At 64.6% G+C, this 12,060-nt stretch overlaps 1 protein-coding gene across 2 annotated transcripts; it reads left to right on the top strand.

The window, feature by feature from the left end:
- Positions 1-793: 793 nt before the first annotated feature.
- Positions 794-11,200, top strand: PPP1R9B (protein phosphatase 1 regulatory subunit 9B). 2 transcript variants are annotated; one of them, XM_030508747.1, is made up of 10 exons: positions 794-2,527; positions 5,260-5,392; positions 5,515-5,635; positions 5,748-5,852; positions 6,266-6,401; positions 6,542-6,694; positions 6,967-7,020; positions 7,734-7,957; positions 8,595-8,691; positions 9,911-11,200. In XM_030508747.1, exons 1-10 carry the CDS (start codon positions 1,259-1,261, stop codon positions 9,962-9,964), a joined length of 2,346 nt encoding a protein of 781 aa, XP_030364607.1. In that variant the 5' UTR covers positions 794-1,258; the 3' UTR covers positions 9,965-11,200. The 2 variants fall into 2 exon arrangements, with proteins under 2 accessions (XP_030364607.1, XP_030364606.1); XM_030508746.1 differs by having other exon boundaries at positions 801-2,527; positions 7,728-7,957.
- Positions 11,201-12,060: the final 860 nt, after the last annotated feature.

The raw sequence follows: 12,060 nt of genomic DNA on the forward strand, positions 1-12,060 counted from the left end.
GAGCAGGGGGACACGGGGACAGACCCGGGAGGGGCACAGGGACAGGGATGGGATAAGGTGGGGGGGGGGTATGAGGATAGGATGGGGGGACATGGGGACAGATTGGGGGAATACGGGTACAAACTTGGGGCGATACAGGATGGGATGGGGGGACCGGGGGACAAAATGATGAGCATATGAGAGAGATGTAAGGGCAGATCCAGGGGATGTGGGTACAAAGTTGAGTACAGAGATGGGAATGAGGGGACACAGGGACCAGCCTGGGGGCCATGGGGACAAAACTGGGCGGGGGAGGGAGGCAGGGGCAGACATGCATGGTGGGGGACAGAGATGGGGGGTACTTGGGGACAGAGATGGAGGGGGCATGGGGACAGGGCTTGGGGGGACTTGAGGACAGAGATGGGGGGACTTGAGGACAGAGATGAGGGACATGGGGGGGACTTGGGGACAGAGATGGGGGTACTTGGGGATAGAGATGGGGGAGATGGGGGGACTTGGGGACAGAGCTGGGGGACATGGAGGGACTTGGGGACAGAGCTGGGGGACATGGGGACAGAGCTGCAGGGGACTCGTGGACAGAGATGGGGGGACATGGAGACAGAGCTGGGGGAGACTTGGGGACAGAGCTGGGGAGGACAGGAAGACAGATATGGGGGTGACTTGGGGTCAGAGCTGGGGGTGTCAGCACCGGACGAGCCGGGGGTACATCGCATAGCACGGGTGCTGGGGGTGGGGGGACACGCCATCGGGCGGGAACCCCAGTGCGGGTGCGGGAGGAGACCGCAGGGCATGTGGAGACAAGGGGGGTGTTGCGGGGGGGTCCCCGTGCCCGTGCCGAGGCGGCGGCGGTGAGGAAGAGGAAGAGCGAGCGTAGCTAAGACCCAGCGGGCTCTGCGGGCAGCGGGGCGGGCGGATCGCAGGCAGCGGCTCCATCACCAGCACAGAGAAAGGGGAAGAGGAGGAGGAGAAGGGAGGGAGGAAGGAAGCAGGGCCGGGCCCCCCCTCCCAGGGATGGACATGGCCTGACCGGGCCCCGCAGCCCCCCGCGGCCCGGTGCAGGTTTGCGGGCGGCGGCTCCCCCTCCCTCCCCGGGCCGCAGCCCCCTCCCCATGGCGCTGTAACCGGCGAGGGGCCGCGGCGACCGGCGGCGGCGGCGCTGGTGGTGCTGGTGGTGCCGGTGGTGCTGGTCGCAGCGGTGGTGGTTCCGGTGCTCCCGGTGGCCGCGGCGGGCGATGCGCGGCAGAGCCCCGGTGCCGGCATGCTGAGGACAGAGGCAGGCGGCGGGGGGTCCCCCTCCGGGGCAGCGCCGGGCGGCGGGGGTCTCCGGAGCGCGTCCCCGCACCGCAATGCCTACGAGGCCACCATCCAGGCCCTGGCGCCCACAAAGGAGGCCGATGGTGAAGATGGCAAGAAAAGCCGGGGTAAGAAGTATGGCTCCAACGTTCATCGCATCAAGAACATGTTCCTGCAGATGGGGACGGCGCCCGGCCCCGAGGGCGCCTGCGACCTGGCCAAGGCCAAGGAGAAGCCGGTCCGTCTGTCCTTGCCCCGGGCTGGCAGCCTCAGCGAGAGCATGGACCAGGGCAACCTCCTCAAGCTGGGCACCAGCGTCTCCGAGAGGGTCAGCCGCTTTGACTCCAAACCCGACAAACCCTTCTCCAAGCTGCAGGAGACCCGTAAGATCTTTGAGAGGAGCCCACAGGAGAAAGCCACCACCACCAAGCTCTTGCTACGTAAGGAACGAGCTGGTTTCCAGGACCGTAAGCTGGACGTGGTGGTGAGGTTCAATGGCAGCACCGAGTCCTTGGACAAGCTGGACACTGAAGCCGTCTCGCCCACTGTCAGCCAGCTCAGTGCTGTCTTCGAGAAGGCCGACCTCCGGAACAACCTCCACAAGGCGCAGGGGCGAGCGGGAGGGCCGCTCAGCACCAAGGTGGTGGGCAAGCGACCCCGGGTCTTCTTGCCGAGCACTGAGGCTGGCCGGCCGGGTGATGGCCATGCTGCCCAGCCCCGCGCCCGGCCACCAGAGGAGGAGAAGACAGCGGGGAAGAGCGCCCGACTGGCAGAGAAGGAGCCATCTGCCCCTCGGGTGCAGGAGGTCTGCAAGATCAAGCCGGTGGAGGTGGAGGAGAGCGGTGAGGCCGAGAAGGAGGAGGCATCGGCAGTGGCGGAACCGGTGCCCATGCGCCAGCCGGCCAAGGGGTCCGAGGACCTGGCGCCCATCACCCCCCGCCTGGACAGGGGCTCTGGTGTGGCCGCGGGTGAGGAGGGCGTCAAGGGTGAGCAGGCGGAGGAAGGCGATGCCTACGAGGAGGCCAAGAAGGAGGACTTCTCCGAGGGGGACCTGGTGGACATAAGTGCCTACAGTGGGCTCGGGGAGGACTCGGGGGGCAGCGGGCTGGAGGAGGAGGAGGAGGCCGAAGGGCTCTATGAGCCCGAGTCAGGTTGTGTGGAGATCCCAGGGCTATCGGAGGAAGAGGAGCCCGTCCCCAACCGCAAGATCCAGTTCAGCACAGCTCCCATCCAGGTGAGACCGCCTGGTGATGGGGGGGCAGTGGCTGGGGATAAGGGGGTACCCCAGGGTCATGGTACCCCAGGGTGAGGGGTACCCCAGGGTGAGGGGCACCCAAGGGTGAGGAGCACCCCAGGTTGACAATACCTCAGGGTGGGGTACCCCAGGATGGGATATATGACCGCCACCCCTTTGTGGGGCTGGTGCTGGGGATAGGGAGGTGTGGGGAGGTCTGTGTGCCCCCAGCCCCCCACCATGGGGCACAGCATCCCGCTTGGTGCTGGGGGAAGGAGGGTGGCCACCAGGGCCTGGCAAACAGGCCACCTAACCAAGAGCCCCAGCATGGCCTGAGCACCCCTCACCATTGAGGGGCCACCCTGGGCCTGGTGTGACAGGGGTGGGGGTGGCCCTGGGCCCCCCGGGGTGGTCAGTGCACAGCACCCAGAGCCAACCCACCACGATGGGCCAAGCCCCACCACGTGTTTTGGGTGGGATGCCTGATGGATCTGGGCACGGGTGGTGGGTCCTCTGCCCGTGGTCCCCAGCAGTCCTTCGGTGCTGGGGCTCCCCCCCACTGGAGGTCCCAGGGATGGGGCAAGGGGTGAAGGCTTCTTTTCCCCACCATAGGCCCAGCCAGCACCCAACAGCGTTCCGGGAAGTGGAGGAAGGGGAAGTGGCGGCACGGCCGGGTGGGACGCAGCATCTCCCGTCCCCCCCATCATTCCTCAGCTGGGTTTGGGGGCTCCATCAGGGATGCTCCCCCAGCAGTGGGGCTGGGGCGGGGAGAAGGGGCCGTGCCGCTATTTGGTGTGTTCTCTCCCGCTGGAATTCCCCCGGCCGGAGGAGCCGCGGTCGCTTTGTGCTGGAGCTGGGTTATTTTTAGAGCTCGTCCTATATTCTGGCTCTGAGTCAGAGCGGGTGGGTGGCCCCACGGGGGGCAAGGGGACAGGGACCACCATGCCCAGGGCAGGAGACAGTGGTGGCCGTGTGCTGGGTGGTTGCACTCTAGGGGGCGGGGATTGGTCCTGTGGGAACCAGCCAGCCAGGCCTTGAGAAGATCCCCCCCGCCATGGATGGGCAGGCAGGGTTTTTGGGGTGCTCCGCTCCCCCCAGCACAGCCTTTAGCCTCTTGCTTTTACCCACCTCCCACGCCAGGGTGATGTGGGGGTCACATGTGTGCTGGTGGGGAGGAGACCCACATGTCTGAGCTCCCTGTCTTCCCCCTCGGGTGCATGGGTGATGCTGGGCCACCCAAACTGGAGGGGCTGGAGCCAGGAGCACTGGGGACTTCCCCCTCTAGCACCAGCATGGCATGGGGGCAGTTGCCGCCAGCCTTTTCCCCTGGGCATGTGTTGGCTCTGGCTGCTTCCCTCTTGGAACCCACTCCAGGCCACTGGCACATCCCAAGATCCCCAGGACCTGGGGACAAGGATGGGGGCACAGCAGGGCGAGCCTGCAGCCCCACAGGACCACGTGCGGACAGGAGGGACAGATGCATGTCCCCTGGCTTGCTCATCCCCAGCACCCCTGGGTGCCACCCGGGTGGGTCCTACCCATTGGTGGGTGTCAAGGGCGTTGTCCCTTGACACTTATCCCTAACGCCCTTGTTGCAAGGCTTTAGTCTGTGGTGTGATCCCTAATCCATTCGCCCCTCCGGGAACATCTGCCAGGGATGATGGGGTGCTGGCACCTCCTGGGGTGCAGGGATATGGCACCCCACTGCCTCTGGCTCCTGGTGGCACATCCAACCTCAGCCAGGAGCACCCCGGTGCCCAGCATGGGGGCACCCAGTGCAGGGTGAACCAGAGGCTGACCCCAGGCCCCCGTGAGCTGGTGTCCCCCATGAACCAGTCATGGGAGGGTTTAGGGGTGCCTCACTTTGGGGGTCAGCGTCCCCAGGGATTTACAGTGTTAGAGGACCACCCATATGCATCCCTGACCTCCATTGCCTTTCATTGCCCCGCTCTGACCAGGAGCTCCCCACTTCCCAACAATCCTTGGGATTGGAGCTGGCTGGGGACCACTGTGTCCCCAGGCCTGCAGGACAGGGACAGCCCTATCTGCAAGGTTGACCCCTCCTCAGTGCCCAAGCACCCTGTGAGTGGAGCCTGATGGGCAGAGATGGGCACAGGAGGCACATGGAGACCTGGGCACGGGGATGACCTGTGGACCCCTGAGGCTACAGGGTCCCTGGTGCTCCCTGTGCGCAGGTATCGCTCCAGGAGAGCACATGGAGACAGACGCTGAACCTGCCATGGAGACCCAGGGGATAAGCTTAGGGTGGGCTTCACCTCTCTGGGCAGGATGGTGGGTTTGCGTCCCTGGGCTCCAGGCTTGCATGGAGGTGCCCAGGCAGGGCTGAGGGGCAGGGAAGGGTGAGGTGAGGCTGCCCCAAGGGGAGAGACCTTCCCTGTCCCACGGGGCAGTTGGAGCCATGAGAAGGTGGGGACGGGTGAGTGGAGGAGGGGGACAACAGGCCCAGTGTGCCCACCCCAAACTGTGTGACTGAGAGCAGCCAGTGCTTGCACACCCCATCCATCCATCCCTCCGTCCATCCATCCTCCCTCACTCCGTGACATGACTTGGGGAGGGGGGATTCTCCAGTGTCTCATAGGCTCAGTAACACCCTCATGCCCCTGCCCTGGGCTCCCCCTGCCCCAGGATGCCCTCTTGACTGCGGGTGGATGGCTGCCATGTTGCCCCACCCCATCCTGCTGCCTCACTGAGCAGCTCTATCCACCCTTTAGGTCTTCAGCACTTACTCCAACGAAGACTACGACCGCCGCAATGAAGATGTTGACCCCATGGCTGCATCGGCTGAGTATGAGCTGGAGAAGAGGGTGGAGCGACTTGACCTCTTCCCTGTGGAGCTGGAGAAAGGTGGGTCCTCGTCCCATCCCGCGCCCCAGGGCCCTATGGCACCTTGGGGATGGGCTGGAGGTGACTCCATTGGCATTGGGTGGCCGGTGCCACCCTGCCAGGACATGGCTCTGTCTCTGCAGACTCGGAAGGGCTGGGGATCAGCATCATCGGCATGGGCGCGGGGGCCGACATGGGTCTGGAGAAGCTGGGCATCTTCGTCAAGACGGTGACGGAGGGGGGGGCTGCCCACAGGGATGGCAGGTAAAGGGCTCCCTAGCCCAAACCCACCCCACTTCCCTATGGGCTTGGGTGGTGATGCAGGAGCTGATGTGGTCAAGGGGTGGCCCCACTGTGACAGTCTCTGTGTCCCCAGGATCCAGGTAAATGATCTCATTGTGGAGGTGGATGGTACCAGCCTGGTTGGGGTGACGCAAAGCTTTGCCGCCTCCGTCCTCAGGAACACCAAGGGCCGTGTCCGGTAGGGCCTGGGACTGGGGACCTGGGGGGGTTGGGAGACCCCTACAGCCCATGCTGGACCCCCTGCAGCACCCTGCCCTGTAGCCTGTCCGCAGAGCACCTCAGACCCCAGGCTGGGCAGTCTCCCTGCCCCAAAATACCTCCATCCCCTCCACTCCTATTTCCACTGCCTGCCCTGTGCCACCCTAATGCTCCCCAGAATCCTCCCACATCAGCCCAGGATCCCCCCCAGGCCCCAACTCATCCACCCATAGTATCTCCACCAGGAGCACTGCCTGTCCCTCAGGGATGTCCCCAGCTGCACCACTGGCATGTCCCCCATCACAGACCCCCATGGTCATAGCCCCCCATCCCCACTGAGCCCCCCCATCCCCACTGAGCCCCCATCTCCATTGAGCCCCCTGGCCCGCGCAGGTTCCTCATTGGGCGGGAGAAGCCAGGGGAGCAGAGCGAGGTGGCACAGCTGATCCAGCAGACACTGGAACAGGAGCGGTGGCAGCGGGAGATGATCGAGCAGCGCTACACCCAGTACACCGAGGATGACGAGGAGGTGAGGGGGACAGCACCCACTCAGGAGGGCATGGACCTGGTCCAAACACCCGGTGCCTCAGTTTCCCCAGGTGGGATTGGCTGAGGGTGCCAGGCTGGGGACCACCACCATGTGCGAACACTGGTCTGTGCCCTCTGCAGACGGGCGAGTACGCCACGGATGAGGAGGAGGAGATGAGCCCCATGTTCCCCAGCGGCGAGATGGCCATCGAGGTGTTCGAGCTGGCTGAGAATGAGGACACGCTCTTGCCCGTGGAGATGGACCCTGAAAAGCTGGTGCACAAGTTCAAGGAGGTGCAGAGGGGCTGCAGGGTGCCAGGGGGTACCAGGGTGTGCTGGGGGGTGCCAGGGGGTGCTGGGAGGTGCTGGAGGATGCCAGGGGGGACAGGGGTGCTGGGGGGTGCTGGGGGGTGCTGGGGGAGTGCTGGGAGGTGCTGGGGGATGCCAGATGTACAGGCGTGCTGGGGGGTGCTGGGGGTTGCTGAGGGGGTGCTGGGGGTAGCTAAGGGGATGCCGGGGCATCATGCCCACCATGGGGACATGTGAAGGGCCGGTTCTTCTCGCAGCTCCAGATCAAACATGCCGTCACTGAGGCTGAGATCCAGCAGCTGAAGAGGAAGGTGAGCAGGTGCCCTGGTTCCGTTTGGACAGGAGGGGCCCCCTCTCCATCTGCCCTGGCCCCACCTGTCTCCATCTTCCCCATCCCCTCCTTAGCTCCCCACATCTACCCCCAGACCGCTCACCATGCTGTGCCATGCCTGTTTCTGGCTATGCCATGCTGGGCTGTGCCATGCTGTGTCATGTCATGTCATGTCACATGTCACATTTTAGACCTCATATCAGCCTTCCAGTATCTGACGGGGATCTACAAGGATGCTGGAGGGGGACTCTTCATCAGAGGCTGTAGCCATAGGACAAGGGGTGATGGGTTTAAACTTAAACAGGCGATATTTAGGTTGGATCTAAGGCAGAAGCTCTTCCCTGTGAGGGTGCTGAGGCGCTGGCACAGGGTGCCCAGAGAAGCTGTGGCTGCCCCATCCCTGGCAGTGTTCAAGGCCAGGTTGGACACAGGGGCTTGGAGCAACCTGCTCTAGTGGAAGGTGTCCCTGCCCGTGGCAGAGGGGTTGGAACAAGATGATCTTAAGGTCCCTTCCAACCCAAACTCTTCTATGATTCTATAATTCTGTCATGTCATGCCTGCTCCTTGGCTGTGCTGTCCCATGCCGTGCTGTGCCATGTCATGCCCATTCCCTGGCTCTGCCGTGCTGTTCCATGCCATGCCATGCCTGTCCCTGGCCGTGCCGTACCCTGATCCTGCTGTCCTCAGCTGCAGAACCTGGAGCAGGAGAAGGCGCGCTGGCGGGCAGAGAAGGCCCGGCTGGAGCAGAGTGTGGAGGAGAACAAGGAGCGGATGGAGAAGCTGGAGGGGTACTGGATGGAGGCACAGAACCTCTGCCAGGCCGTGGATGAGCACCTCAAGGAGACTCAGGCGCAGTACCAGACCCTGGAGCGCAAGTACAGCAAGGCCAAGAGGCTCATCAAGGAGTACCAGCAAAAGTGAGGGCAGTGCTGGGCCCTGGGCACCCATCCATCCCCCTGGGCACAATCCATCGCCATGGGCACCCATCCATCCCCATGGGCACAGAGCATCCCTGTGGCACCATCCCCTTCCTGGGCACCCCTTGCCCCTGGGCAAAGGCCATTGGGCATGAGCCATCCCCTGGGCATGGACCATGCCCTTGGCGTGGACCCACCTGTGGGGCGCTGACCCCTTCATGGGCACCTGTTGTCCTTGGGCACAGACCATCCGTTGGGCATGAACCTTTCCCCGGCTCCTTCCTGGGCATCCCTCATCCCCTGGGCAGGGACCTTCCCCTTTGGGCAGAAACCCATCTACGTGGCACCACACCCCTCCAGGGCACCCTTCACCCCCTAAGCAGGGCCATTCACTTGGGCAGAGGCCTTCCCCTTGATGTGGAACCATCCCATGGGCACCAACTCTTTCCTGGGCATCCCTCATCCCTGGGCATGCCCCATCCATCCCCTGGTTTATCCTGGGGCACTACCAGCCCACTGAGCACAGTCTCTCCTTGACACCTGTGTCCAGGGTCCCCCTGAGCCCTGCCCCAGTTCCGTGGGGTGCCCCCAGTGCTGGGGCAGGGGGGAGACACGCACCCACACGTTGGTCCCACAGGGAGATCGAGTTCCTCAAGAAGGAGACAGCGCAGCGGCGGGTGCTGGAGGAGTCGGAGCTGGCGCACAAGGAGGAGATGGAGAAACTGCAGGAGAAGGTGGGCACCGGGCGCCGGGACGCGGGCTGCCCCTGAGCCCCGCCGCCATCACGCCGCTCTCGCCACGGCCCATGGCTTCCCATGGCTTCCCATGGCTTCCCGTCGCCGCTGGATCCCAGGATGGGTCGCAGCAGATCTGCTCGGGCCCCGGCTCGCGCCAAGCTGCTGGATCCTGCCACCGGGCGGTAGCGGAGCTGCGTGAGGCGCTGGCTCCCCTCCGGACTGAGCTCCGGCCACGGGATCCCAACGCCGGATCATGGTGGATCTGCTTTGGGCACCGGGATCCCACCGGATTTGTGCTCCGGATCACAGTGGATCTGCTCGGGTGCTGGCGCGCGCCCGATCCTCCTCCTGGCACTGGATCCCACACTGGATTGCAGTGGATCTGCCGAGGGTTTGGGTCGCAGTGGATCCTGCCTCAGGGTCTGACATCCCATAATGGATCAAAAGGGATTTTCTTGGGCACTGGATCCCAGGCTGCTTGCGCAGGATCCCGCGGTGGTTCCCTGTCGATGGGCACAAGGCACGGGGCCGCACTGGATCCTCTGTTGCGAGCTGGATCCCATGCTGGTCATGCTGGATCCCACAACAGATCGCCCTGGATTCTGCGCCAGCGCCAGCGGGTCCCCTGCAGCAGGCAGGGATCACCGGATCCCCCGGGATCCTGCAGCGCTGCCGTGGGTTGCGGTGGGGGGTCCGGCGCCTGCCGGCTCAGGGGCACCAGGGTGCAGGGGGGCACGGGGAGGTCCCCTGGTTCCCAGCAGAGCTGCCACATGTACCCCCCCTCCCGTCACCTCCAAAATGTCCCCCTGACACCGCACAGAGACTCACCTGCTGCTGCCTGCAGCCCCCCTGGCCCGGCCCTGTGTCCCCTAACCTTGTCCCCCACCGCCCCGACCGTTGTTCCTGTGCCCCCCACCCCTGTGTCCCCCCCCGTATCCCCATTCCGGTGCCTCCATCCCTGTATCCCCAGCCCCCAGACCTGTGTCTCCCACCACCCCAGCACCCCCAAGTTGCCCCCCTTCTCCTGCACCCCCCATCCCTGTATCCTCATCTCTATGTCCTCACCTTGTCCCCTGCAGCCCTGTCCCCCCCTGCTACATGTTCACACCTCTGTCCCTCTGTGTGTGTGTCCCCTGTCCCTGTGTGTCCCCCCTGTCCCTGTGCCCCCCCGTGCCCCCCACCCCCTGCTGAGACCTGTCCCTTTGCTGTTTTTCAGATCTCCGAACTGGAGGCCAAGCTGCAGACTTTGAAAAATTCCAACCCGACTTAAGTCACCCTCAAACCGCAGCGATATCGGGGGGGTCCCCCCCTCCTCCCTCACCCCCAGTCCTGTCCCTCCCCCCCCCAAAACCTCTTCCCCATCGGGGAGGAGGTGAGACCCCGCCAAAGCCTCCTGGTGCCCCCACCTCCCCCCTGGGTGCACAGACGTGTGCATGTGTGTGTGGGGCAAGGTGTGTCTCGGGGCGGGGGGGAGGAATTTGGGGGGGGGCACACCTCACCTTAGTGTCTGTGTCCAGTGTGAGTCTCGTGGTAACGTGATGGACCAATGGGGTGGGGGAACGGCCCCCCCCAGGCTCCCCCCCTCCCCTCGAAGTGACACCCCCCCCCCAGACACAGAGCTGGCACTTGGTTGGACGGTGGGGGAGAGGCCGGCAGAAATGTCCCCCCCCCCCCCCCCGAATGTGAGCTATACTGGGGAGCAAAGGGAGGCTATGCTGGAAGCCCCCCCACCCCCAGCTACTCTTGGGACTCACCTGAAGCACTGGTTGGGGGGGCGGTTGCCTTTGGGCCCCACCTCATGTCCTCGATCCCAGCCCCACAGTGGGATGCCCCCACACCATGGTTGGGTGTGAACGGGGGACCCCAAGTGCCCTTCCCCCCCGCGCTGGACAGGAGGGACCCTCTCAGCCTTTGCCAACCCCTGAAGTGGGCATGGGGGGGGCCCGGACCCCCACTTTTAAGGGGCACGGCCGAGGGGCTGCCCCCCAGCACCCACTGCTGTCCGAGCCCAGGGCTTTCACCTTCCTTGAGTGGGGGGGGGCACACATGGGGGTTCCCCTCCAGGGTGGGGGCGATGCTCTCATCCCCCAACTGTAAATACCCCCTTGACCCCCAATAAATCACAGTATTTCTCGGGGCTGGGACGCCCCACCCACTGGCCACCCCCAAGCCTGGTCGAGGGGTCCCGGACCCTCGGCCCAGGGGGGGAACCCCTTTATTTTTTGTTTCTACTTTGCTCCCCCCCCGTCCTCCCCCCTTTCACTCCCCTCCCCCCCCGAAGTCTCCGACAGTAACTGGATGTGGGGGCAACTGGGAGCCAGAGCTGGTTATACTGGGAGGGGGAGGAGGGAGGCACGCGGGGGGGCGGGGGGAGGGGATCCGACTGGATTGGAGCCACTTGCGGGGGGGGAGTATTTAAGGGGGGGGGGAGCGAGCCCCGGAGGGGTGCTGGGTTATTTAAGCTCACAGTGTACCGTGTATATACTATATATATCTGTACAATGGAGGCACTGGCCCTCGTTTGTCACGGCCCCGGGCACCGGCCTGCGGGCACTGGGAGCATTGGGGAGGATGGGGGCCACTGGGGGGAGTGGGAAGAACTGGGAGACCACTGGGGGGCACTGGCAAGACTGGGCAAGTGGAGGGACAGGAGGAGTAGGGGGACTGGGAGCGCTGGGAACACAGGGAAGGATGGGGGGCATTGGAGAGAGTAGGGGTACTGGTAAAAACTGGGAGGGCACTGGGGAGACTGGGAAGATCTGGGAAACCGCTGGAATGACTGGCTGTGCTGGGAAGGATGGGGTGAAAGGGGCAGTGGGGGGACTGGGAACAATGAGAAGGATGGGCGCACTGGGGTGACTCGGGGTGCTGGGGAGACTGGGGGCACTGGGAAGCATGGAGGGCACTGAGTGGACTGGGAAGAACTGGAGGGACTGGGGGCACTGGCAGTGATTGTGCGGCGCGCCCCCGTGCGCTGTCCGTTCAGTACTGCCGCGCCGCGCCGAGCCGAGCCGAGCCAGGCGGGGCGGCTGATCCCGGTGCCTTCCGCGATCCGGCCTCCTCCCCGCCGCGGCCCCCAGAGCTACCCGGCGACATCGGCCTGGCGGCGGCAGAGATTCAAAATGCCCAAGGAGCGAGGGTGAGTCGGGGACATGTGGGACATAACAAGAATGTGCAAAAGCCCGGGATTTGCCATCCACCAAACAGTGGCACAGTACAGCCCCAGCCCCAGTAAAACAGCCCTGGTACATTCCCCTCCTCTGCTGATGCCCGCTCCCAGCCATCCCGCAGCACAGCGACTGCTCCCACAGCCAAAGAGCCAGGAGAGAAAGGTGCTGCTGGGCATCTTCTACACACGGCAATCTC

Source organism: Strigops habroptila, chromosome 19, assembly GCF_004027225.2.
Source record: "Strigops habroptila isolate Jane chromosome 19, bStrHab1.2.pri, whole genome shotgun sequence".
Lineage (NCBI taxonomy): Eukaryota > Metazoa > Chordata > Aves > Psittaciformes > Psittacidae > Strigops > Strigops habroptila.

What these genes read in the sequence shown, in the direction of transcription:
- PPP1R9B (XM_030508746.1), top strand. Translation starts at nt 1,259, where the DNA reads ATGCTGAGGACAGAGGCAGGCGGCGGGGGGTCCCCCTCCGGGGCAGCG. An exon ending in TCAGCACAGCTCCCATCCAG is followed by an intron (nt 2,528 to 5,259) that starts GTGAGACCGCCT and finishes TCCACCCTTTAG; the next exon opens with GTCTTCAGCACTTACTCCAA. An exon ending in TGGTGCACAAGTTCAAGGAG is followed by an intron (nt 6,695 to 6,966) that starts GTGCAGAGGGGC and finishes TTCTTCTCGCAG; the next exon opens with CTCCAGATCAAACATGCCGT.